Raw genomic sequence first — 24,638 nt, forward strand, 5'->3', positions numbered from 1 at the left:
GTTATTGCTAAATCTGACTGCAAAGTATAATTTGATTAGGTGCAGTCATAATACATGTCAAGCAGTGGCGTCTGTGGGGAGTTGAGGTTGATCCATCCTGGCAAAGTGAAGCCATGTGGTTCCTTGACTAAATAAATCTGTCAAGTTTTTGTGATTCCCCCCCCCCCTCCTCCTCAATTGGCTCAGTAATTTAAATTAATTCGTTTTACCTAAAATGGTCCTAATAAGCCGTCATACTTGAATGCTGACCAAGATGTATTTACCACTTGATTTTACAAGCAGGAACTTAGTAGGTGCACCTGAAGGCAGCACTTAGAAAAACTGGGGCTGTGTTCGAAATTGCAAACTAACGTACTGCAAGCTACATTCTCAATAAGTATGTAGTGCATACTGCCTCCCAAATTAACAATAAAGTATGCCATTACCTGCAGATTTTAAACAATGAAGAATACCAAAGCAATACGTCTTCTCTGCATCACAAGAGTTTGTTTTAATTGTATTGTTAAATATGTTTATACAGTACATTATATAAGTGAGTTCCAGCTTTTTTCCTCTTAACTATATCTTGACGTCACTCGCCATCATGTGTTATTATGTTATCGAACGGTTAATTACTTTAACCTCGCCATTGGGGCGGTTGAGTGTGTCCAGTAAGCTCATGTCTCATGCTCAGAAGTCTTTGCTGATCTAGTAAACATCCGGTCATTTCTCATGAAGACAAAATCTACATATTATGCAGTTAAAACTTTATTTTCTTAATTTGGCATCATACTTGATGAATCGTCAGATTTTGGTAGACGGGAAACAAAGTATTTGTTTCTTTCTTTGATCCAATTCTCATCTGCTCTTCGAGCCGTCTTTTGTTTTTGTGTTAGTAGAGTTTAGTAAAGTGAACAAATTGTCAAGGTGTATTTATAATGAAGGTCACATGCGAAAAAATGTTTTAACCTCGCTACTTTTAGGTTACTGTAATAATGATTTACAGACTTACTGTGTATGTAAAGTAACATCTCTGCTCAGGCTGAAAACACTGACTCTCTGCAGTGCTTCAGATAAAAGCTGAACAAACAATCTCAATTATAGCTGAAAGGAACAGAAAAACTTGAGAAACAAAACAATGTTTACAAGACAGGGATATTAGGCTGGTGTAGGGAAACCATACCTTTGTTAAAGTTTATGTAGGCAGCAAAGATGAGTCACTTTTTGATAAATAAAAAATCCTTCTACTCGTGAAACAAGATCGGTTTAGCCAAACCTGCTAGGATCTTTGGTACATGGACTGAGATTATTTCTCCAATCATCTCTGGAAAGCTGACCTTCGTGGGGAGCGACTGAGCCTGCACAAACAGGTCAAATGTAAACTGATGGAGCTTCTTTACCGTCTGAAACAGAAGAAACACAAACAAATAACATCATTTGAATGAAGAATTTACTACAGGCAGCGTTTTGACAGTGACTCGGATATCAAAATATGGTACACTCAACTAATGTAAAACATGTAGGATTGGAGAGCTCTGAATCATAGTAAGCTCATCTATTAGTCTTCTTTTTCTACCCTGAAGAAAAGGGAGAAGTCTTTGGATTAAGATTCTGCTAGTACTAGCTTGAATGCATTCTTCCGTGGGCTATTAAAACACACACACAGAATCCCTTGTGATGTGTAACAAAGGCTTAAAGTATAATGTATAACATTTCCACAATAAAATGTGTAAAAATCACTAAACCTATGTTATACATTTTGTTGAGTTGCGTACTTACATTATGCCAAATGTTTCCAACAATTGTCAAACTGAGAGCAATCTGTCATTTGAATCAAGGAAACGGTCTGTTTGGTCGCCTGTAATAGTGACGTATCCCCTATGAGCATGTGTCAGTGCTGAAGTTGTCTGCCAGAAGCTGTTAATAATGGACTTTTTATCCAGTTTCAAGCCACAAGACACAAGAACAAGCTGAGCAAACGTCACAGGCAGCCGAACAGAATCAGAAAAACGCGGATGAAACACTGATTTAACGTGAAACTGCTTTATTCAGTGTTTTTAACCGTTTTAATCTCCAGCTCTGTTTGTTTGGAGAGGAGGAGACCTCTGCAGATAACTCCTGAAAGATGAACACAGATTAAATCATAACCGGGAGAAGCTGATAAAAGACAACTCCCATGATTCCACACCACCAGAACTACGTTTGTTATTGTTTTAATTAACAGACCCCTAGTGGCAGGATATTACATATTGTGCGTTAAGCTTGAACTCATTAATAGCAGTGTATCTCACCATCTGGAGAGAGTCCAGGAGTCGGGTGAGCTGGTAGAACCTCTGAGGACAATTGGTCGCCATTCCATAATTAGTGAGGCGATCGAGTTCGTTGATGTAGGTGAGACGCAATTCATCAAAGTACTTCTGACTCTTCAGACCCTCCACTGGAACTGGTAAAACAGAGAATAAAAACACAGTTTAGACTACATGCTTGACAGCTGTCTCTCTCCTGCATGTTCACCTCTGGATTAATGCAAAGTTTTGACATTTTGATGCTCAGTACACGGTACTGTGCTTACGAATGCTGAAGAGGAGCAAGGCCTTCATGCAGAGGAACTCTTCCTGAGTGATCTGCAGCAGCAGCAACTCCTGTGAAAGATGTCTCATCCGTATGCAGTGCTCGTACATGGTGGAAATGTGCATCCGATGTCTGCAGGTGGGAAAAGGTCAGGAAGAAAAATGTGAAATAGAGTAAATGTTCAAATTACACTAGGCGAAAGAACAAATGGCCTTACACCTTGGACATTTATTCTGTAATGAATAACTGCTGAAGAGGAAAGAATGTCAGAGGTTAGATCCGTATCCCTTAATGGTGTGATGGGGACATTTATAACATTACACATTTCTGCTGTGTGATCTTTGACATTTGGAGTAAGATGTTAAAACACACAACTCTGTAACACTAGAATATCTTCCTTTATAATTGGCTATAAAGTTCAATAAAAGGTTTTAGTCATTTAAATTGTAATATTATAAGAGGGGATTGGATATGTCATGTTCATCATTCCTGAACAATCTTCAGTTATTTCAACAAGCTTGGGAGAAGAAGAGTGGGAGAGCAGGCATCGTGCTCTCTAGTCAGTCTGATGAACTGATTCTGCCTTTATTATGAATTAGGAAAGTGACCGTTTGTAAAATATTCTTATGCTGTGAAGATAGAAATTAAATAGAGATGTTCCCATCTCTCTGCAAATGGATGCAGTTTTAAATATGTGGTCATATAGCAGTATAACATTCACATACCATAGTATAATTCAATTGTTGCAAAGTTTCTGGATGAGTTCATATAAGCAAACTTTGCAATGATGATGAAGTTTTGTCAGGTGGAAAAAGTTTTTCGAGGATCATTTCTCGAAGTTACAAAGTAAAAGTAACTTTTTTTTCATGAGGCAAAACCTTTTTTTCTTAAGTCATAAACACAGGAGAGAAATCTATTTAGATTAGACAAAATGAATCATCAGATTTGTTTTTCTTCCCGCTTTCCATCAGGGCTTCCGTAGTTAGTTCAACATTTTGGGAAATATGTTTATTGACTTTCTTGCTTAGAATTTGATGGGGAGATCTCTCATGTCTGTCTGGCTAATGTCAGAAACTGGTTATCTTAGTTTAGCTTAGCTTAATTTAGCTTAGCTTAATTTAGCTTAGCTTAATTTAGCTTAGTTTAGCATAAATACTGAAAACAGGCAGAAACAGTTATCCCAGCTCTGTCCGAAGTAACAAAATATACCAACTAGCACCTCTAAAACTCAAGAATTAAACACAACCTAACACATGTTGTACCTTGTTTATTTATTCGGTACAAAACAGGGTATTTCATGAGCAGTGTTTGTTTCTGGGTTTATAAATCAAGCATAAAGTCTGGAATTACAGTACAATGAAGAGACTGTTTCTTTTGAGAAAATGTAATAGTTTTGATGTGAGCAAAGAAGTCCTGAGGATGATTTATAGCAGTCCAGAGGAAATTATAATTTATAACAACTCATCATATGATGACACACGACGACAACGCTGCCAGCAGGAAGGAATATACGCAGACCTACTGATTAGAGAATGTTTAAAGAATATGAAAAAGTCCCTTCAGAAAGACGATAAGCACCCACAGCAACGAGAAACATCTTTAAAAGATCTTCTATTCATTCTTCTGGCAGCTTATTTAAAAAATGACTTCATTAGATCCTACTGACTTCTGTTAGAATAAATTGAGTACTTTAGTACATTAACTAATGTGTGAATTAATGCAAGAACAATATGTTAATTAACTAAAGTATTTCAATCATCATGATTAATTAAATATTCAGCGTGTTTGTGAAATAAACTTAAAGTCTTTCACTGATAAATAACATGAGAATAATGTTGATGTATTATAATTATAATGGTTTGTGAGCAAATACATACATACAACTTTTCTCCTCCTGTACCCTGACCATATTATATATATAATTGTCTGTTTAACAAGCTGCAGGGGTCTTGTTCGCGAGTGAGGGGACAATGGAGCGAGAGATTGGCCGGAGAATCGGAGCAGCGGGGGCGGTATTACAGTCACTTTACCGCACCGTTGTGACGAAAAGAGAGCTGAGCCAGAAGGCAAAGCTCTCAATATACCGGTCGATCTTCGTTCCTACCCTCACCTATGGTCATGAAGGCTGGGTCATGACCGAAAGAACGAGATCACGGGTACAAGCGGCCGAAATGGCGAGATTATATCTCCTCACTGGCCTGGGAACGCCTCAGGATCCCCCAGTCGGAGCTGGAGGATGTGGCCCGGAGAAGGGAAGATTGGGATTCCTTACTGGAGCTGCTGCCCCTGCGACCCGATCCCGGATAAGCGGTAGACGATGGATGGATGGATGGACAAGCTACATACAAACCAACATTATAATTTCTGTTTCAACTGTCCTATGAGATAAAGTCTCACAGCAGATAGATTTTCTTTCATATGAAAAATATATATAATTCTTGATAATCAAATTAAACCAGAGAACTGTTTGCCTGATGGGATTTTCTAAGGGGGAGGTATACAAGTAAAGTACACCTGCACTTTTAGTTCAAATAAAAAGCCCAACAATCTTTCAATCACTGCTTAATTCAGTCTCCAATTAAGATAGTTTTTAACCCTCTTAGAGGACAGACTTGGCTCGGCAGAACATTTAAAAGATGACAAGGAGCCCTTCAGTCCATTAAAACTTCATGCTCAAATTTCATTCAAATAGCTTAAATTATCCACCTTTCTGACTCTCGGCCTCCACCAGCCATAATTCAATCCTCAACATCTGAGCTTCTTTTTTATACTTTTTATTCTTTAAAGAGAGTATAATTCAGTCTGTGTCTGTGGAGGGAGCTTTCTAAAGTCTGACAAAAATAAACGTGATGATATCATAGTGATGTTATCAGGGTTAGCTGGGGTTTGGAGACTACATATATTTTGCAGAAGGCCTGACATACTAACGGGTAGGAGTTTGAAAGATGTGACCATTGACGAGAAAGTGTTTAATGGAAGACACTATTTGGTGGATTTATGGGAAAGGATTCAGGAATCAATGTTTTGGCTACTTGAGGTTAAAAGTCAGGATATCTCCGTCTCTGCTGCTTCGATTTTGACCATTGCTGTCTCTCGTAAGTCTGCCAACTTCATGGAAGAACAATACTTCATCACTGGAACTAGCCTTTAATTAAGATAACAATATTAGTGAGATTTTCCTAAACTAGACTAAAATCCTACTAACAACAAAATCACCATTTTCTTCTTTTCTTTCTATGGCTAATGTGTAATGTGTGTTTCAGCCACCCGCACTGTTACAATGCATTTCCACAGACACTAAGGGATAAAGGGATCTAACAAGTAGGAAACGCTGTCCTAATGAACGCTCGCTCAATATTTCCATCAGGTATCCACACTTTAAAGAAGGAAAAACAAAAGACCTACAAATACTGGTTATGTGGAAGTGTCAGAAGAAAAGTATGAGCCCAGCTGGTGAATACAATGACCTGCTGGAAAAAGCATCAGTATAACATAAACTACTAACCAATACAAGTCCAGAGTTTAAACTATAAAGTTTACTGATTGCAGGGCGAGGTAACCAAAACGTTAAGTATCAGTTTGAATCTGACCCACAGGCCTTTACTGCATGTCATTCCCTCTGTCTCCCCTTGTGTCTATCTTAAGGTGTACTAAAAAGGCAAAAAATAATAATCTTTAAAAAGAGAAAGTCTGGCCAGTGTGCTCAATAATGTTGTAATGAATGTTGATCTTACCAGACTTATAGACTGACACATCTATACGCTGAGTTTCCACAGTTTGTTAAAAACTTTGCTGCTATTTTGCATTGTGATGTCACATTCAAGGAGAGTAAAGACAGTACGAATGGAAACTAATGGACCTCCCTTATTTATTTATTCAGTGAGACAGTTTATGTTTAGTGGATCAAACAGCAGATGTAGTGCTGTCTAACAGATACACTAGATATAAATAAATGTAAATAGCTTAATGTGCTTTTTCCATGTTTGGCTTTTGTTATCCACTTAAGGTCCTGTCACACAGTTCCGTATGGCAGAAACGTCTGCCGGCGTATATGAAAAGTAGCTCAAAGTTTATAGTCCAAATACGTCCAACTTTTCCACAGCGGTGTTGTAGCTGACGCGTACATAGCGAATACATAACAAATTATTATACGCATGTCAACCATTGATAGCTTATCACTTACTTATTTAAAACGTATCAGAGCTTCTGGCCAACAGAGCTGAAAAAAGTGCCATCTGGTTCACATATGCGCCGGCATACGTTTCTGTCATACGGATATGTGTGACAGGGCCTTTAAGAGTAGTGTCATCAATGTGAGATACTATTAACTATCAAGCCTTTAGTTAACTCTTGGATATGCGGATAATTAACAACCACTTTTATTTAATGCAGGTTTGCTGACCAAGACCAAATATTCTTCAATATATTGTAACTGGAGCTTGCATAAAAACAGAATATAGCAAGGGATATGTGCAATATTTTTTAAGTTTACCATTAATATTCCTCACTAACACTCAGACAGACTTGACCACTGTTGTCTGTCATGAGTTATATTCAGGATTGAATCCGCTTCACCAGGGCTGTGAGAGTTTGAATGCTGGAAACTAATGTTCCTTTAATCTGACAGTAACAAAAGAACACCTAAGGAGGAATTTGGATGAACATGGTCCTGTAACCATTTCTACTTCACAATAATACAATTCAAGAGATGTCTTTTTGTTTATGCATGAGTAGGGAAGCACATGAGAGAAAGATGGGGGAGAGAAAAAGAAACTGAGGTCTGTATTATGCACGACAGCCCCGGCTTACTCACTGGGGGTGATCTCTACATATAATGAGGAGCACAGCACGTTGGTCACCCCCAGATGAAATCATTTTAGACAACATAATTGAATTCAGGAATTTAGAGCTGTACATACTCGTTAAACACAAGATCCGGGGCGAAGTAAAGCATCCTGCCGTTGACGTTCTTGTAGGACCTCCATCCCAGGGCAAACACCATCACCCCCAACCATGAATGTTGAATGACAGTCATTTGGTCGTCCACATGGAGATTTATAAAACCTAAGGACAAAGATTCAGCATGAGTAAATACACTGTATGGCATAGTTTGTACTAAAAGCACCACAAATTATTGTACATTTTTACAGTAACAGAACATTTATATTAAAGTAATAGTTTGAGTAAATCGTTTGAGTGTCAAATAACCCATTTTAAATACCCTGAGAGAACACATTGGCCTTTCTGGAACTGTTTTTAATTGGTCTGCCTCCTTCTGTATCTCTCTGGCAGAGAGTTCTTTGTCTCTATAGATGACAATTTTACCAAAAACTGTAAAATCACTTGTGAGTCAGCCTGTTACATTAACTACTTTTGTTGGTCAACATATTGTCCCAGAAATTATTGCAATAAACAAGAATAATGTCATTTAAAGGCCATTTTATGCCTCTGATAATATAATAGCATAATTATGCAAGAACACCCCTCATCATCAATTAACTATTCAGCAAATATTATCGAGGTCATGCCCTTATAATGTACGATAAGTCGATAACGTAATTGTCGGGATAGGCCCACTTTTTTTCCAGTATCGATTTTAGACTCCTACTTTTGAATCTATATATGATACCCCTTGGTAGTATCATCAGGAGGCCCAGCACCCATTTCCATACCGATGCTGCTGACACAGCTTTACGTTATGTATTGTAATGACACAGCCTTTTATTTAACACCCTTAAAAGTAATCAGATTTGTCTGAATTACAAATGATATATATACGAGATATATTTTTTTGTACAGACTATTTCTGTGTAATATTTTTCATTTTAAAAGACTGGCCCTCAGAATGAGCTATTTTAAAAAGAGACAGTTTAACATATATTTTGTAAGAAAAGTAAAACAGAAATATCGTGTTTGTATAAGTATTCAACACCCATGATCTGGAGGCTCCAGGTTTACACAGATGGGAACTATTTGTACAAACCTGTGAAACATTAAAATAACGTCTGTTTGGATATCCCAGTGAGCACTGTTGGATCAATAGCCAGAAAATAAAAGCCGCATCCTACCACCCAGGCACTGCCAGGACAAGGTTGTCCCTCAAAGTGGCAGAGCAAGGAGACTTGTGAGGGAGGCCACAAACAACCCTCAATCATTTTGAAGGAGCTACATAGTTCAGTGATAAAAGTGAAGTGAAGGTGCACTACTCAACCATTTCAAAAGCTTCTTATCAAACCTGCCTGTATGAGAGGGTGGCAAGAAAGAAGCCACATTTCAACAGGACAATGACCCCAAGTACAAGGCCAAAACATTGCAGGAGTAGTTAAACAACAAAAAGGTGAATGTTCTGCAATAGCCAAGTCAAAGTCCAGATCACAAACCGATCAAAAATTTGTGGCACAATTACGGTCAACAAGCGTCATCCAACCAACCTGAAAAACCTGCAGAAAATCTGCCAGAAGAATGAGGAAAAATCACGTGCAAACAGTGAGCGAAGCTGGTAGATAATTACCCTCAAAGCTGTTATTGCAGCAAAAGATGGCTCTAGGGGTTGAATACTTATGCACATTCTCATTTTCTTTAAAAGGTTTTCTGACAAACATATTTCTCTTGAATATGTTTATCATTTTAGCCTTGAGAAATTACTATATATGGGTTTGCAAAAATATTGAAGGGGAAAAATTATACTTTTGTAAGCCACGCTCACACTCTGTCTCAACAAATGTCTAATGTTGTTGGCTGTAGTTATGTTTGTACTCTAGTGTCTAATAACCCACTCCATTGTGTCTGTTTGGTTCACTTTTTAGGTAACACGTTCTATGGCGCCCATGTCTATAATGCATTATAAACTGTAATAGCAATTTAAATGTCTACTGTTTTAATTATATATAAGTTTCCTATGTTAAACAAGCCAACTGCCATTTGATGCTAACATAGGAGTGTCGGTTAGATCAAACCAGGACCAACTGCCGTTTCATGTGAATACAAGACAGACGCATCCTGGTTAGACTGATAAACTATCAAAAGACAGGACACAGCCAAATCCTGATCAAACTAATTAACTCACTGAGACAGAATAGTGAGTGTATCACCCAATATTCTGTTTACATAACTATTACCTCACAAGCATCAAAGGGCAGTTTGGCTCGGCCCCGGTTTTTTTCATCACCTCGTCTCCAAACCAAATTTTATAAATTGCCTATGTGTCTTCTTCCAACCTGTGCCCTTCCATAGACTACGCTGTATTCTGTGAAACTGGTGCCATTTGAGGCCTCAAATAAATGCACAAAGACAACTCTGTCTCTATCACCATTTATTTGATTTTATATACATCGCTCCAGAGTAAAGCAGGAAAAATTCCACAACTAAACATACACATAATGAGTTATAATCTGCTTAAAGCATTATAGTTATAAGAACTCATAAATATTCATAATGCTTTATAACAATAATCAGAATACATTAAAAAGCATTATCTAATGACTTGTAAGGTAATTATCATAATTGCTGGTCGTTACAGCAGTGGTCGTTGCAGACACACCTGGCGGAGATCTCTACTCTACTGAGTACACTTTGCTACTGTAGTTATGTTCTGTTATCCATTCAAACTGTATCATTAATTTAAATAGAAGGACACGAGTGATTTTCTTTGACTGGAGAATAATAGTGTTCTATAAGGGTTTTACTATTTTTAATTTTTGAGGAATAATCAAGCCATACTGCTGTAGTCCTACTGGTTAACTTTTCCAGGTTTATGAGCACAATCACACTTCTTTACTCATTTCATATTTGTCCTATCTGACAAAAGTGAAGAAAGGCCACGGAGGTCTGGAGTTAGATTAAAGATCAGCAGCTGAAAAATGTAGCAAGAGAGCTGGTTCAATGCATTGTGTCGCAGGTTTGATAGCTTGTGTGAGATGAAACCATATTTTATATTTGTTATCATACATGGACACATTTCCTGACTCCAAACAGCGTTTCAAGTGGATATAATCAGTTTGCTTATATCAACAATGGATCAATGAACTACTTGTTTGTGAAGCGGGTCACTCGCAGTTACAAACCTACAGGGAATTATCTCCTGACTCTGCAGTTCCCCTCAGCTCTTTGCAGCGTTTTAGCATCTTTCAGCTCATTGTTTTACTTTTATGGATCGCGACGTTGCCGTTTTGATTCGCTCTCACTGCTTTAATCAATTCTGTTTTCAGACAGCATCATAAACCCACTGTACCATATATACCCAGCACCAAACTGCAGTTCAACAACACTGCTTCAAAATAATACAACTAGCTTCCTACCTGGCAATCCTTTTGCCCATTTGACCACTTTGACCAGTTGCCTCTCTCCCAGCTCGTTGAGGCTGGTGAGCAGGGTGGCAGCGGAGTCTGGTTGGCCGTAGTCGTGCCCTGCATTCACCACCTCGGGTTCAATGGACTCCAGGATGTTGAGGAAGACCAGTTGGGAGTTGAAGCTCAGGCCTGATTTAGGAGAGATGTTCTGGATGACCTCTGAATGTTCCTGAAGAGGATGATCCTCTTCAGGGTTTTTCTGTTGTCCAATCTTCTTCAGTTTACGTGCTACAAACAAAAGCAAAAACAACAATCAGTTCATTTATTATTAGCATTTGTATGCTATTATAACATATATATATATATATATATATATATATATATATATATATATATATATATATATATATATATATATATATATATATATATAACAAGCCTGGTCTTCTATCTACAATCAGGTGTTTTGCAAATGTAATTATATTAAATAACACATCAGATTAATTTTGAATCCAGCTGCTCTAAAGACGTTTGTCTGGAGCCAGGAGAAATGTTCTGCCTTTGACTTGAAATATTTTACTTCACAACTAAACCCATTACAGCTAAATGTGATATGCACAATAACCAGACAATGCTCCAGTGATGATATGACAGGGTTTTATTGTCAAAAAAAAGTATCATAATCATAGATACCATAATTTGCTTTTGATTTAAAAATCAATAAATTACATCCTTAATGAAGTTTAAATGACATCAGCTGGTTATCTTTGCTAAACAACACAATGTGAACATACAGTATACATACTATGGGTACTTGTTTTGTCTATTTAACTTTAGAGGAACCTTGTGCAACCAAAACTGCTGTGCCGAGATACCATGTAATTCTGCTTTCCAAATTATCTGAAAGAAATGTCTCAGACAGCAACTATGGGTTTTAGATAACTTTTTGAGGGAAATATCCATTTTACCCAACAATACTCCGAGTGATCTTCTAATAGCGTCAAAGATATTGAATTATATTCCCTTTGAAAGAAAACTCTCCGAACAGATGAGCCTCATCTGGTGGAAAGGCCTGTGGTCATCATGTATGAGAGCTCGCTGGTGATGTAGATGTATAAAAGATTTTTCCCCGTTATTACATTTCTTCTCCCAAGAAGGTTTTGCTGAGTGTTGAAAATACACTATGTCCTTGATCCATACCTTTCACTAAATCATGCATATGTGCACTACATGTGTGTTTCCTTACACACGGCAAAGCATATAATGTAGGGATTAAGAGACAACAAAAGGTCAAAAACAACAAATACTATACATGTGTCTTTAAATAAAATAAATAAAACCTGTTGCCCCCATCTTGAGCAATGACAAAGCTGCACTTTATTTCCCCACAAATGCTGAAACTCCAGAGGCAGCTGCTCCATATGACAACCTGCATTAACAAACTATATGCGTTCACTCTTTCAGTTAAACCAACCAGATTTTGCCACGATATCTGCGAGCTAATCATTTCATTGCTGTCAAACTTTTAAACCGTTCGCCTCCAGTTCTCATCACACCCAGCTCCCAAGCTTCCTTCCATCATCAGAAGTCTCCACATCACATCCATCCAGATCTTCAGGCCTTTCCCTTCATCCCTCCACCACCAACATGTCCAGACTCCATCTGGGGATATTGCTCATGGCATCTTGACCCACTAAAAAAGTTGTGATAACGTCGCAATGGGGTCCAATCACTAAAGACTCTTCACATTTCTCAGGTTTTCTTTGCACCATCATGTCAATTCATAATATTTTTTTAATCAATTATATCAGCTTGACTTGACAACTATGTGTAAAAAGTAATGCAATTGCCTCTCGTGTGTAGAGAATGTCTCATTAAAACGGCAGCCTGGCTTTGCAGTTCAGTAAATATTAAATATTGCCAGTTATAGACACAACTTAAGTCTCTCTCAAAAGCAGCAGGGTTGAAAGACGATTGTAGATTATACAAGAAGGATAATTGCCAAGTCTCACATTTCTAAGACTGATCCGATAACAAACATTTCAAATAAAAATGGTTCATTAAAAATACTTCTCAATTGTGACACAGGTAGGCATCTGATCTTTGCAGAGTGCAGTGTAAATAGATTGGGTTGAGCTAACCTTATAATCCCCATGCTTGAGTTGAAGCCAGTACAAACGGAAGGTTGACATCCGCACGGCCTTTGTTACACTTACAGATTACATTCAGAAGAACAATTAATTAGCCAAAATGTTGTCAACTGTCTGCATGAAGTCGGTGTGTGTTGGCTGACCAGCACACTGAGCTGTGGCGTCCGTATCATAGATTGTTTCCAGCAAAGACTGACTTTCAGTTAATAAACTGCAGACGTATCCATTACAAGCCAATTTTCACTCAAATAAAATTGCACATGCAAAATTTATTGGACATTTTCTCCTCAATATAATCACATTTTTGGCTCCTTTTCCTCTATTTCATTACCTGTCTCATCACCATTATAATCACCATCTTTATTCTGACTATCTATTTAGTTTGCCAGGTGGGACTTGATTGCCTAAAAAACATGAAAGTCAGTTCAGTATTTTTTTCTACCTCTTGAGAAGCCTTTTTATAATGTGTGCCTTTGCAGATGCCACTTTACTCTCACTTTGGTGTCCAGGTTGTAGCTGTCATTACATCATTAGCTCACCGATGTGAGTTGTGTGTCTGGAAGGGTGTGCTGGAAAATCTGACACAGAGACAGAAGTGAGAGAGGGCTAGTAAAACCTTCCACAAAGTCTCCTATCCCTTTCTTCTTCTTAAATGATCTTGTTCTTCTCATTTTGTGGTTAGATTCATGTTAATACTTTGAATGCTTACTGCAAGGATCATTTCTATGAAATAACCCGAATCACAGCTGGAAATGCAAAAAAACAAATGTTTAATTATCCCATCAAACTAAATATTACTTGGAATCACAAATTGTAGTTTCTCTGAAAAGCATAAAACCACTTGTTACTTAACTCCAGTAACATATTTATGAAAAGCTAAGGGGCATTATCTCTTAATTATGGTAATACTTTGTTCAACTGAGCACCAAACATAACACATTAACTCAGACCAACAGTTGATTGTATTTTTCAGCCCTGATTCATTGTTATTATGTATAAAAAACAATATATAAAACTACTGTGCACTCCGGTGTCACATGAGAAATGATGGCATTTGTTGTATAAGTTTGCCTTAAATGTTTTGCAATAAAGAAGAAGATGAATTCAGTATTTTTCACTTGTAATCCAAGTAATATATAACATCACGACTAATAAACATTACTCTGTGATTACCCAACTGCTAGGCTCAACAATACACCCCTCTCCCCTTTATTACTACATAAACACAACGATTTTAACAGTAATTTAAAAAAATGAAAACATACCAAAGCCTTGATACCTTCTGGTTCCAGCTTCTCTAATGTGAGGATTTTCAGCTGTTTTCTGTTTTATTTAATTGTAAACTCTAGGAGACTCGATTTAATAAATTTTTCAAGAAATAATCAACTATTAAAATAATTGTTTGCAGCCCTGCTTTATCATTACCTTGTTATTACTGACATGCACCTCTCCCTTATTACTTCACAACAAGTTCACTAATATATATATCATGATCCCATTATTATGACGGAGCTGTAATGCTACCCCAGAGATGCAGAGAGCGACAGCTCACACATGAAACTGTCTGCTGGAAGTATATTGTTCATTTTAAATCATGGTTAAAAGACGATCAAGTGAGTATATATTCAGATAACCTGATGCATTATTTGTTTTATATATTGTTGTTCTTGTTTTACTGTATTGCAGTTGTCTCTTGTAGCTGTCATTGCAACTGCCTAGGGACTGCAGTTGAAGAAATGTCTATTAATGTGCACGGTTTAAACTTTATAAATAAAAATAAAATAAGGCTTAGTCATTACAAAAGTGTTTAAAACTAAGTCCAAATAAACCAATCCACTGGACGCTGGCCTAAAGAGCTTTAGTCATTCATTCACTTTTTCATGAAAATAACTTCTGGGCCACATTATATAAAACTTTTTTTGAATAAGTAATATATTTAAAGGTTTAATGTGTAATTCTGAGCCACCTGCTCCATAGAAGTAGGGGGCAGTATTTCACCTCTAAACTGGGTCCATACCATCTCTAATGTTCATATTTTAGTTGTAGTAGTTTTGCATATTTATTGTATTCTTTATATATTATATATATATATATATATATATATATATATATATATATTACTATGTCAGTGGGCAACAATACCAAAGTTTGACCAAACAGCTGAAATTCTGAGAGCCGGTCAGAAAACACTGCTGTCTTATAATCTTCACGTGGCGCTGATCTTATGTGTTTACTGGGTCACTAATGTTAACCGGGGCTGTAGTCCGTGGAACGTTACTTTAGTTTGTTTATTGGACTAAATCCAAAGTGGACCTGCGGCCGTTTTCCTGTTTCTGCCACTTTGAATATAATCCTATAAACAAACTATAAAACAGAAACAGAACATGGCTGTAATCTTTATATAAGCGAGTCAGGCTGCTGTACTTCTTCTCCCTCTGGTCTGAGTGCAGACTGGAGCTACAGCGACTCACTATCACCTCTAGAGGAACAAGTGGTATTACAGACTGGACCGAGCGCAGCTAGCTGTTAGCATGCTAACTTCAGTTAGACGTCTTTGACATAACGTCATCACTGTTACCTCTTCACACTCTGTTGATAATGTTAGCTCATTGTTTTAATGTTTTAAGTTTAAATTCTGGCTTTTCTTACATATTTAACCTTTAAATTGACAATGGAATGATGCCAGGACGGTCCTATATCACTTCATCCCGTGCCTTTTTTTCCATAAAAGGTTTGTAGGCAGTTTGTGTAATCATTAACTAACTCTCCATGGCTGGTGGGGAAACAGACTTTGGACGCATGTCTCACAAGTGTCAAAGTTTACAATTTGGAAACCCCATGAAAGTCAGGCTCTGAGGTCGTAAACTGTAAAAGATTTGATAGTATGATCAAATCTGTGAGATATATTTGTATGTTCGGAGCGGATGTGCAGCAAGCTTTCAGGTTGCTGCAAAATGAGACCGCTACCTTGGTTTGGCAATAGTAGCCTGCCTGCTCGGCTTCTATTTGCGGACGTAAACAACATTCCAGGTATAATATGGAATTCAAATTATAAAAATGAAACCTTCGAACAATTTATATTCACTATGCTTTTTCAATTTTGAACAGATTCCAAACTCAACAAATGTCCAACTAATCCAATTAGTCAAACCAGAAACCTTCTTTGATTACAGTATTTTCCGACTTGACTACTTTCTTTTTTTTGAGCGAAAACACTCAGGGATAATAGGTATAATGTATAATATTTCTGCCACCACTTCTACAAATGATTGTCGTAAATTTTACTTTGAAATGCCGCGAGTGAATTACATGTCCAGGATGAGAAGATAAGTGAAAGAGGCTCTTCATAGCCACAACTAGAAAAGGTGTGCCTTTTTACTTACAATCTCAGCATTAGATCACATTTTCCCTCCATGGGTTTGTCAGTGACTGGTGGCAAAATTACCAGCATGTCTGCTGCTTTAATTCACATGTCTCATGTCAGCTTTGTGCTTCCAGTACAATTTTCACCGTTAACAGAATGAGAAAATGGAAGAGAGTGAAAATTGAACACAAGACTAAAATTAGCCCACTACATGTCAATCTCTACAGGCTGACGAACAGGTCTGGGTGACAGTAAGGAGAAGTGAATGGAAGAGGTCTAAATTGCATGGCAGCTCAGTCAGGGGCTTGATTATCAGTAACATCCCCTATTGTGATGATGCTGCAATTGAAGAGAGTCAGCTAAGATGTGCAGTGCAGAGAAAAGAAAGAACTTGGTCTTAGGAAACCATTAATAGTTTCACTTTTAGGACTTCACTACTTTTAGGAAGCCAACTTTCTCCATATTGTGCTTTGTTAGTGCAGTATGTAGTGCACAGTGTCTATTATACTGCACAAACTGTATATGCATTTTAAATGCACATTCCTACTGTGCACATCTTATGTCTGAAGTGAAATGCAACAAACAATAACAGATAATATTAATAAAAAAGTCAGCGGTAGATAAAGCCGATTTTAGTACTTTACTCCATCCTACCTCCGAGAGTCATTCCAGCTTCGAAACACTTCTTCAGCCGACAAGATGGACAGTTCTTTCTTCTTAGCTTATCAATAGTGCAGTCATTTTTGCTTGCGCACAGGTATTTCTGTTTACCTACTTGGACAGAAAAAACAGAGGTTACTGGTAAACAATCTGTTGAATGGCTCAAAATATGATGTACTCAAATAATAATAATTCCAACTGAAACACAAGGCAACAGGTTGAATAATGGCATCAAATTTGAATAAACTCAGGACCCAAGTGACACCTTTTAAGCTTTACCTTCTGCAGCTCTTTTGAAGAAAACCTTGCAGCTGCCACAGGTGAGCGCACCGTAATGGCAACCAGATGCCTCATCTGAACAGATGAGGCATGTCCTCTGTGGTGGAAAGAAGAACTCCATGGGGAACATGTGCTCTCTGCCAGGCTCGAACCTACAGTCAAACAAATTAAACATGAATCGCAACAGGACTATCGGGTATAATAAAAACAAGTTTCTGAGCCTTTGTTCATGACATTTGATTGTTGGTAACTTTGGTATTACTGTATCTCTGTGTAATAGAGAGCTTCAGGGATGACATATTTGTGCAGGTCAACATCGCCCTGGTTCCCATGACAATAAACCAATGGAATTTTTCCATTGGTTTTTGGAATATTGCAGAAAATAACCTCCATGGCAAACAAAAGCTTATGATACGTTAGGCTATAAAACTACACTACATTCAACGTCAACACCACTAACCTAAAGATGACCAGTGTTAGTTAAATAAATAAATAAATAAATAGTGTTCGGGGGGATACGTTTATACCGAATTCACAGTGGGGAGAAGCGAAGTGCAGCTGAAAAGAAAATAGGAACAGTTTTTTGGTTTAGTTCAGTTTTTTTTGCGGCGCATTGCAGCCAGAGAACAAACAGATTCCTGCGACTCCTCTGACATGTTGAATTATTTTATAAAGTATTTCTTCCCGTTTGAAAGATATGAACTCATGGTGTTTTATTGTTCACTGTTTTGGTATTGTACTTGTTTGTAATCTGGCTTTATTATGTAATGAAACTAAGTCAACTGTAGGACTAATAAAGTCTAACCTCAAGATCGTATACCACAGCATATCCATACAGTAATTGCTTTTTACTTGTTAAATACTGTCCAAACTGTAACCGCAGAACAGTTACTGTTCACTCCCCAGAACTGAGCTCAAGCCTCTCAGTGTGTGATTTGAGGAGGTCAGAGAGTGTGATGACTGAGGACGGTGTGGGAAAGATTTCAGCGGCAACAACGCGGCCAAGGGGGAGAGGAGTAGGGAAGGCACGATGGGCGCCCAGCTTCAGCCTTGAACATGTAGAGATTGGAAAAGCTTCAGACATAACGTTGCCTCAGTGCTGTGCAACTTAGATATCAAGGTTTGCTGTAAGAAAGGATGCAGCTTGACTGTGTCCTGGTTGATTGTAGGTGACAGAGGGCACTAAGACTAAATAATTTAGGCAAATGGGAAAACTGATTCTACAAAATATAAATTCATTATCTCGTATAACTAGTCTCTAAGTATCCGTCTACACGATATTAATAATCTAAGCAGTTCAGTCTTGGTAAAACATTTGTTTTACTGTTTTTCTGAATTTCTCTTGGATAAAGCCTGATAAAACATTTGTCCTAGTATAAAAGAGGGTAAAGGGTTATCTTCTAATTTTAGAAAAAAATTGAACTCCATCAAACTCGAGTCCACTGATGCAACTCACACTGCTGCGTGAGGTTGTGCAAGAGACCTATAAACAATATACAGACTTATCTTCGAGTGTTGTTCAAAACAACATGTAATTACTTTATTCAGGTGGTCTCATCAAAACCAGCAAAAAGGTGAAACTAAATGTATAAAAGTGCTGTAAATAAAGCTTTAAATATTCCAGGGGGACTTTCAATGTCTGTTTAGTAGTAGTTTTATTCCAGGTTGCATAGTACAAGAAAACAGTTAAGACTAACAAGTCCTGAAAGTTTCTGGATTTCCAAGCATGCAGGGAAGAAAGATCCTGGTGGAGTTTCAAGAGTAGCGCTAAACAGATGGACAGTGTCTGACTAAATATAGTTTAACCTTTATTACACTTTTAAAATGCTATATCTTATTCTCTGTCAGGGCTTTTGGAAGATTTAACATGTAATCCTTCCAGGTTGTGAGGTTTAAATATTTTTGACATACTGGTTTAAATACGGATTATTCTGTCATCTTTTATATGATCCCATTTGACTATATTGTAAAGTAGCTGATTCCCTATAATATTTTTTCTTTAAATGATTATCATATTCATGTTTACTCACACCCTTGGAGTGCAACACAAACTTACTGTATATAGTTTTAGATATTGAATTCAAATTAAATTAATTATTTGTCTATAATAAACTTCAATTATACAGCACTTTTCACCACAGAGTTAAAAAGTGCATTTCTTTCAAACTAGGATTAAAACATTTCAGGACTGCAATAACATTAAATCAGATAATCAAATTTAAAAAATAAAATGGGCTAAAAAATCCGAAACAATAAAATAAGACGAAAACAATGTTGTAAATCTAACAGCATGCTCGGATTAATAACAAGCTTGTTCAACCCTTTAATGGTCTCCCCAACCGTATCAGAAAGAACACATTTAGAGTTCTGATAGCATGTGTGCTGTTTGTAGTGAAATTATATAAATGTATATACAATTGTATTATTTTAATTACATTTATATAACACCGCCCAATAAATCTGATGATTTACATCATACTTTTCAAATGCTCTAGCAATCAATGGAAGTGTAAATTAATGGTCAAAGTTGTGTCCAAAAACAGAATATTGACATTGACACAAAGTCTTCTGATCGTAAACTGTTGTCAGTATGATCAATGTAATGCAATTTCCCTGTAATTGTTGAAATATATCAGTATATATTTTTTGTATTTTACCCTTACTGATCAAAGAAGCTAAGAAAAACTGATTGACTGTAAAAAAAAACAATATAGATTTTTGTTGTTATTGTTAGTCAGATTGTTGTTTTGTTTCTATGGTGACCTCCCCTGCTTGCCTGTGCCGCTTCATACAGCTGTTATCTCATTGGTTGCACTTTCAAAGGGCAGCGGCAATCCAGGTCAAAGTTTAAATAATTGGAATTTAGAGTGCAGCGCTCGGTGGCAATATCGTCCCTGCCCTTGCTTCCACCGAGTCTAGTCTAACTAATATGCACCCATAAAAATGTAGAAGTTAAAGTGAGAATGTGAGTCTGGAAACCGTTTACAACGTTGTTTGAAGCTAAATAGTTTAAGCAGCATCTGTTTTATCATTTGATGAGTTAATGGATGCAGTTATTTCTTGGTCAGAGGGCAGGGAGATCAATCATATACTGCACCAATAGTATCACTGACTAGCTTTCTTTACTGAATTCCTCTACAGTACTTTTCTCTCGTTTGTGCTCGTTCTTCGTGGGTAAGTGATCCGGATATAATTCACTTAACTCCACACACAGATGATCGGAGGCACACAGGGTGCACTTCTCACTCTGCTCTTTGCAGAAAGGATTCTACATGTTTAGATAAAACTGAAACATATTCATCGACTGCACAGATTGTTTTTCCTGTAAATAATATTAAGGCACACATTCTACCGGTTAAGGCCTAACTCAGCAGCGGTGTCACATCGTCGGCCTCAGCTGTTTTTATTTTGCTCAATTCACCTGGAACTCTGATACACTCGCCTGACTCACATTCTTTATTTGCCAATTACCCCCACATAATTTATACCAGTCCATGTTCACCTGCTCCTGGCCAGATCATCAATTTCATGCCTTTGCTTTCATTACCTCAGGTCTGCATTTCGTCTGTTTCCTTGCTGCCGAGTACACACCCCGAGACAAGCAGAAACGACACAAAAGCAGCAGGTGCTCATTCATGGCAGAGGGGATATTTGAGCAATTTGGGGACAGAAGACCATCGCAGCAATAACTAAATCAAGTATTTACTGTAGGCTATGTTGGTTATTTGTTTGGACTTTTTCCTATCTGTCTATTTAAAAAGAAATCCTAGAATCCATTACAAAATGGAGCTGCCTAAATGCAGGGGTTTGTCTTCTTATTAACGGGCAGGTATAGTGATGAGCCGTTTCACTCAGTAAAAAGGCATGATGAGGTCTGCTGCATCATGACACCTCAGTCTGGGGTATATGTGGTCCTATGTGGCTGTCAGTCAACATGTGCCATCTGTGTATTCCCAGGAGGCCATACTTAGTTTTGGTGAACGACGAATCCAACACTAAAACTCTTGCATGCACTTCAAAACTATTTGAAGTCAAACATTACATTGCTGTATGTACATGTTTATGAAATTAACCAAACAATCTAAATGATAATATCCTCTCACTAGAAAACTAGATTCATCCTGGCAAGCAAAGTTACCGTTTATCCGAAGACAAAGACACATTTCTATGATGGACATTTTTTTCATTGGAGGCATTCAGAAATAGTCGTATTTTAGAATGTAATCACACTTTCTTCATTTGTGTTCAAATAGATGTTATGAGCAGGTGACTCAGACAAAACACTGAAAACTATATTTATTTTACGTTTGATGAAGCAGGTAAAACAAAATAATTCTTGAACAGAACTTCATGGATTTGATGTTTTACAAATCTTAGAGATATTTGTCCTACTTTGTTGACATTCATAAAGCACATCTTTATAATGGCAGTAGAAAATGTTCCTCGCAACTATTCAATTTGACATTTGGTTTCGAAGTGAAAAAAACAAACAAACTAATTAAAAAAAAACGCAGAATGAGAGACTGAAGCTGTGCTGAAGTTGGATTTATTATTTTGATAAAGTCTTCTATGTTGTTGCCACTAGTGCCACCATTTATGTGGGGTCACTCCACAGGTGTCAGACTCTTAAAACTCATATCTAGGGTCAGATTAAGGTCAGAATGTGGTAACAATGGAGATGTGCAGCATTAAATTAAGATCAGAGTGTACAAGTTGTTGCATAATCTTCTGGATGTCAGCGCAAATTCACCCCTCTCTGTCAGATTCTTACAAAACAAAAGACATATTTTATTATTATTAATATTATAGCTTACCTGTTACCTGCGACATCCAGCCATTCACCGACTTCTGTCTTCACGTAGTTGGAGTTTGGGTACGGCGGCCTCAGCGTCCCGCCAGGGTACCACTGCTCAGGGCGCATTGCGCTCCTTTCATATGGATTACATATGAACGCGGTGTTGGCCGCTGAGCTGTGCGCATTCACGCACTGCCTCGAGCCCCAACACTGCGAGTTGTACTTCTCATTAAAGGTGTAATTACTGCCCCACAATGCCCCAGCAGGTTCCCCGTCCTCACATTTCACTGTGACGCTGTATTGTTCCGGCTGATAACCAAAGAACTTGTTCTCCATGGCTTCCCCGAAGTCCCCCGCTTCATCGGGGGGCTTGTAGACTCGGCACGGTCGCTCAGCGGCCACCTGACCGAAGTGGGCCAAGTTGCCTGGCGCAGATGGGGCATAAGGGCAAGAGGCAGCACGCGCTGTGTCCAGATAATCTATCTCCTCTGAAGTTATGTCCTCAGCATCGCACAGTGTGAAGCTTGGCTCTTCCACAGATGTCCGAGTGGAGGTGAGGTGTTGCAGTCGCGCGGCAGTCTCTGAACTTTTGAACATTTCCACCAGTTGCTTCTGTCCGTGCAGGGAGCGGCGGTCATCGCGGTCGGGGCACTTGTACTCGGTGGAAACACCCTGAGCTCCGGGACAGTTCATAGGCAGGGCTCCGACTCCGAACAAATACTCTCCTCGCATTTGGTCATTCGCGGCACACAGGGTGTGAGCAGCGTCCATGTCGCTCGAGTCATTGGACTCCATGGCCAGTCCCAGTGACACGGACACAGCTTTGCACAGCTCTCTGGCTGTTTCTGAGATTGTGGCGCAGGCAGAAAAAGAGCGACTGTCGCCCACACGGCAGGCAGCATTTAACAACTCCTCCTGAGTAGCAGCAGCTGTCTGACAGCATTGTTTTTCCATGTCACAGGCTAGTAGCGGATTAATGTGTCCGGGCCGGTACATGTTTGCGTCTGCATTGTCGGGTTCTTTTACGCTGCTGACATCGTTTCCTGTTGAGTTTTTGATTAAATAGACCCGACTTTCTTCAGTTTTTAGCGCCATGCTGGGAGCGCTCAGGTTGCCCGTCTTTATTTTCTCCCCCCTGTCCAAATTGTGTTCCAAGATAACTGTCGGTTAGTTTGGCTCACTACCCAGAAAGTGTTTACTCGGCCAAGAAACCGAACTTTGAACGACAAGGGTCTCTGCAACTCTCACGTTGTGGAAAAAAAAAGGTTTATCTAAAAGGTCCTAGGGGAGCTACAGGAGTCGCAAACTCCTCCTAAACTGAGATCCTCAGAGTCAGAGGCGCTCAACTTGGGTTTGATGAGAGGTGAATTCAGGAGAGGTCTTTTGTACACTGACACTTTCCCCCACTGAAGTAAAAGCAGGGTGTTGAATGATTAATTTGTAAAAATTCAACATTTTTCGCATTTGGTCATTCGCGGCACACAGGGGAAGAGAGATGTGAATTCTCCTTGACACGACATACAAATCAAACTACGGTGGCCCCAAGACCTTAACGCACTGCAAATTAAGACATTAACACGCACATAGACAAAACAAGCAAATGAGGAAACGTCTTCACCAATTTGAAAGCCTATATTATTTTTATAAATCAGTCAACAATAGAATTATTCAAATAAACAGCAATACTTAAAAAAATAAAAATAAAAGATACATAGCTAAATATAAATAAAAGCAAATGACGGAAGAAACATAAATGAAAATAGCCTAGGTCTAAAATGAAGTAACTAAAAAATACCAGGGGTCAACATAAATAAATAGAAAGTTACTTTAACGCTAAATTGGGAGCATAATCGCTCAGTTTTAATAGCTATTTTGTTTTGTCTTTTGCTGAAGTTATTGTCTTAAAATATTCGTTTTTCCTGAAAACATGAAAGTGAGGTTTGAAAAATGTATATTTATGAATGTCAAACATTACAAAAAGAACATAATGAGCCTTAAAACCATAAACATCATTTTGAAAAAATCACATTTTCCAGTAGAAGTTCAAAATGAAAATATTATATAAGATAGTCCTACAACTATCTTGCCACAGTTTACGGGCATGTATACATTTCAAAAACAGATTTCCAATAGTTTCAGTATGACAATCACATAAGACTCAGCTTAAATAATAAAACATTTTAAAATAAAAAAAAGGACCTAAACCCCCCCCCCCCCCCACACACACACACACACACACACACACACACACACACACACACACACACACACACACACACACACACAAGAGCTTAAAGTGTCATGCATGACTAAAGTGCAGCATCTCGTACTAGCTCTGTCTGGTAGTGCAATAGCTACAGGCAGAAAAACATTCCTGTCTCGTTTTGTTCTTCACCTGGGGACCACACACCGACGGCCAGAGCAAAAGATTTGGAATTTGCTATGTGAGAGATGGGAACAGTCCTGGAGTCCTAGAGCTCGCCTTAAGCTGCAACTGTGAGGAGTAAAGACCTGAAAAGTAGAGTTGAGTCTCACCTATAAGCTTACTAGCC

At 38.1% G+C, this 24,638-nt stretch overlaps 1 protein-coding gene across 2 annotated transcripts; it reads right to left on the minus strand.

Moving 5' to 3' along the window:
• Nucleotides 1-185: 185 nt before the first annotated feature.
• On the minus strand, nucleotides 186-23,328 carry LOC115018703 (androgen receptor-like). Of its 2 annotated transcripts, none has more exons than XM_029447876.1 (8): nucleotides 22,106-23,328; nucleotides 17,292-17,443; nucleotides 17,007-17,126; nucleotides 10,848-11,126; nucleotides 7,470-7,614; nucleotides 2,552-2,682; nucleotides 2,271-2,422; nucleotides 186-1,382 (listed from the first exon to the last, which is right to left on the minus strand). In XM_029447876.1, the coding sequence occupies exons 1-8, from the start codon at nucleotides 23,179-23,181 to the stop codon at nucleotides 1,224-1,226; spliced, it is 2,214 nt and encodes a 737-aa protein (XP_029303736.1). In that variant the 5' UTR covers nucleotides 23,182-23,328; the 3' UTR covers nucleotides 186-1,223. The 2 variants fall into 2 exon arrangements, with proteins under 2 accessions (XP_029303736.1, XP_029303737.1); XM_029447877.1 differs by having other exon boundaries at nucleotides 1,224-1,382; nucleotides 17,007-17,123; nucleotides 22,106-23,234.
• Between the last annotated feature and the right edge of the window lie 1,310 nt (nucleotides 23,329-24,638).

The sequence above is a fragment of the Cottoperca gobio genome, chromosome 14 (genome assembly GCF_900634415.1).
Source record: "Cottoperca gobio chromosome 14, fCotGob3.1, whole genome shotgun sequence".
Taxonomy (NCBI): domain Eukaryota; kingdom Metazoa; phylum Chordata; class Actinopteri; order Perciformes; family Bovichtidae; genus Cottoperca; species Cottoperca gobio.

Excerpts from the sequence above, each read along its gene's own strand:
- LOC115018703 (XM_029447876.1), bottom strand. The coding sequence starts at position 23,181 with ATGGCGCTAAAAACTGAAGAAAGTCGGGTCTATTTAATCAAAAACTCA. Across the intron at positions 17,444-22,105 it reads CTGGATGTCGCAGGTAACAG|GTTCGAGCCTGGCAGAGAGC; the intron begins GTAAGCTATAAT and ends GTTTGACTGTAG. Across the intron at positions 2,423-2,551 it reads CTTGCTCCTCTTCAGCATTC|TTCCAGTGGAGGGTCTGAAG; the intron begins GTAAGCACAGTA and ends CTGTTTTACCAG.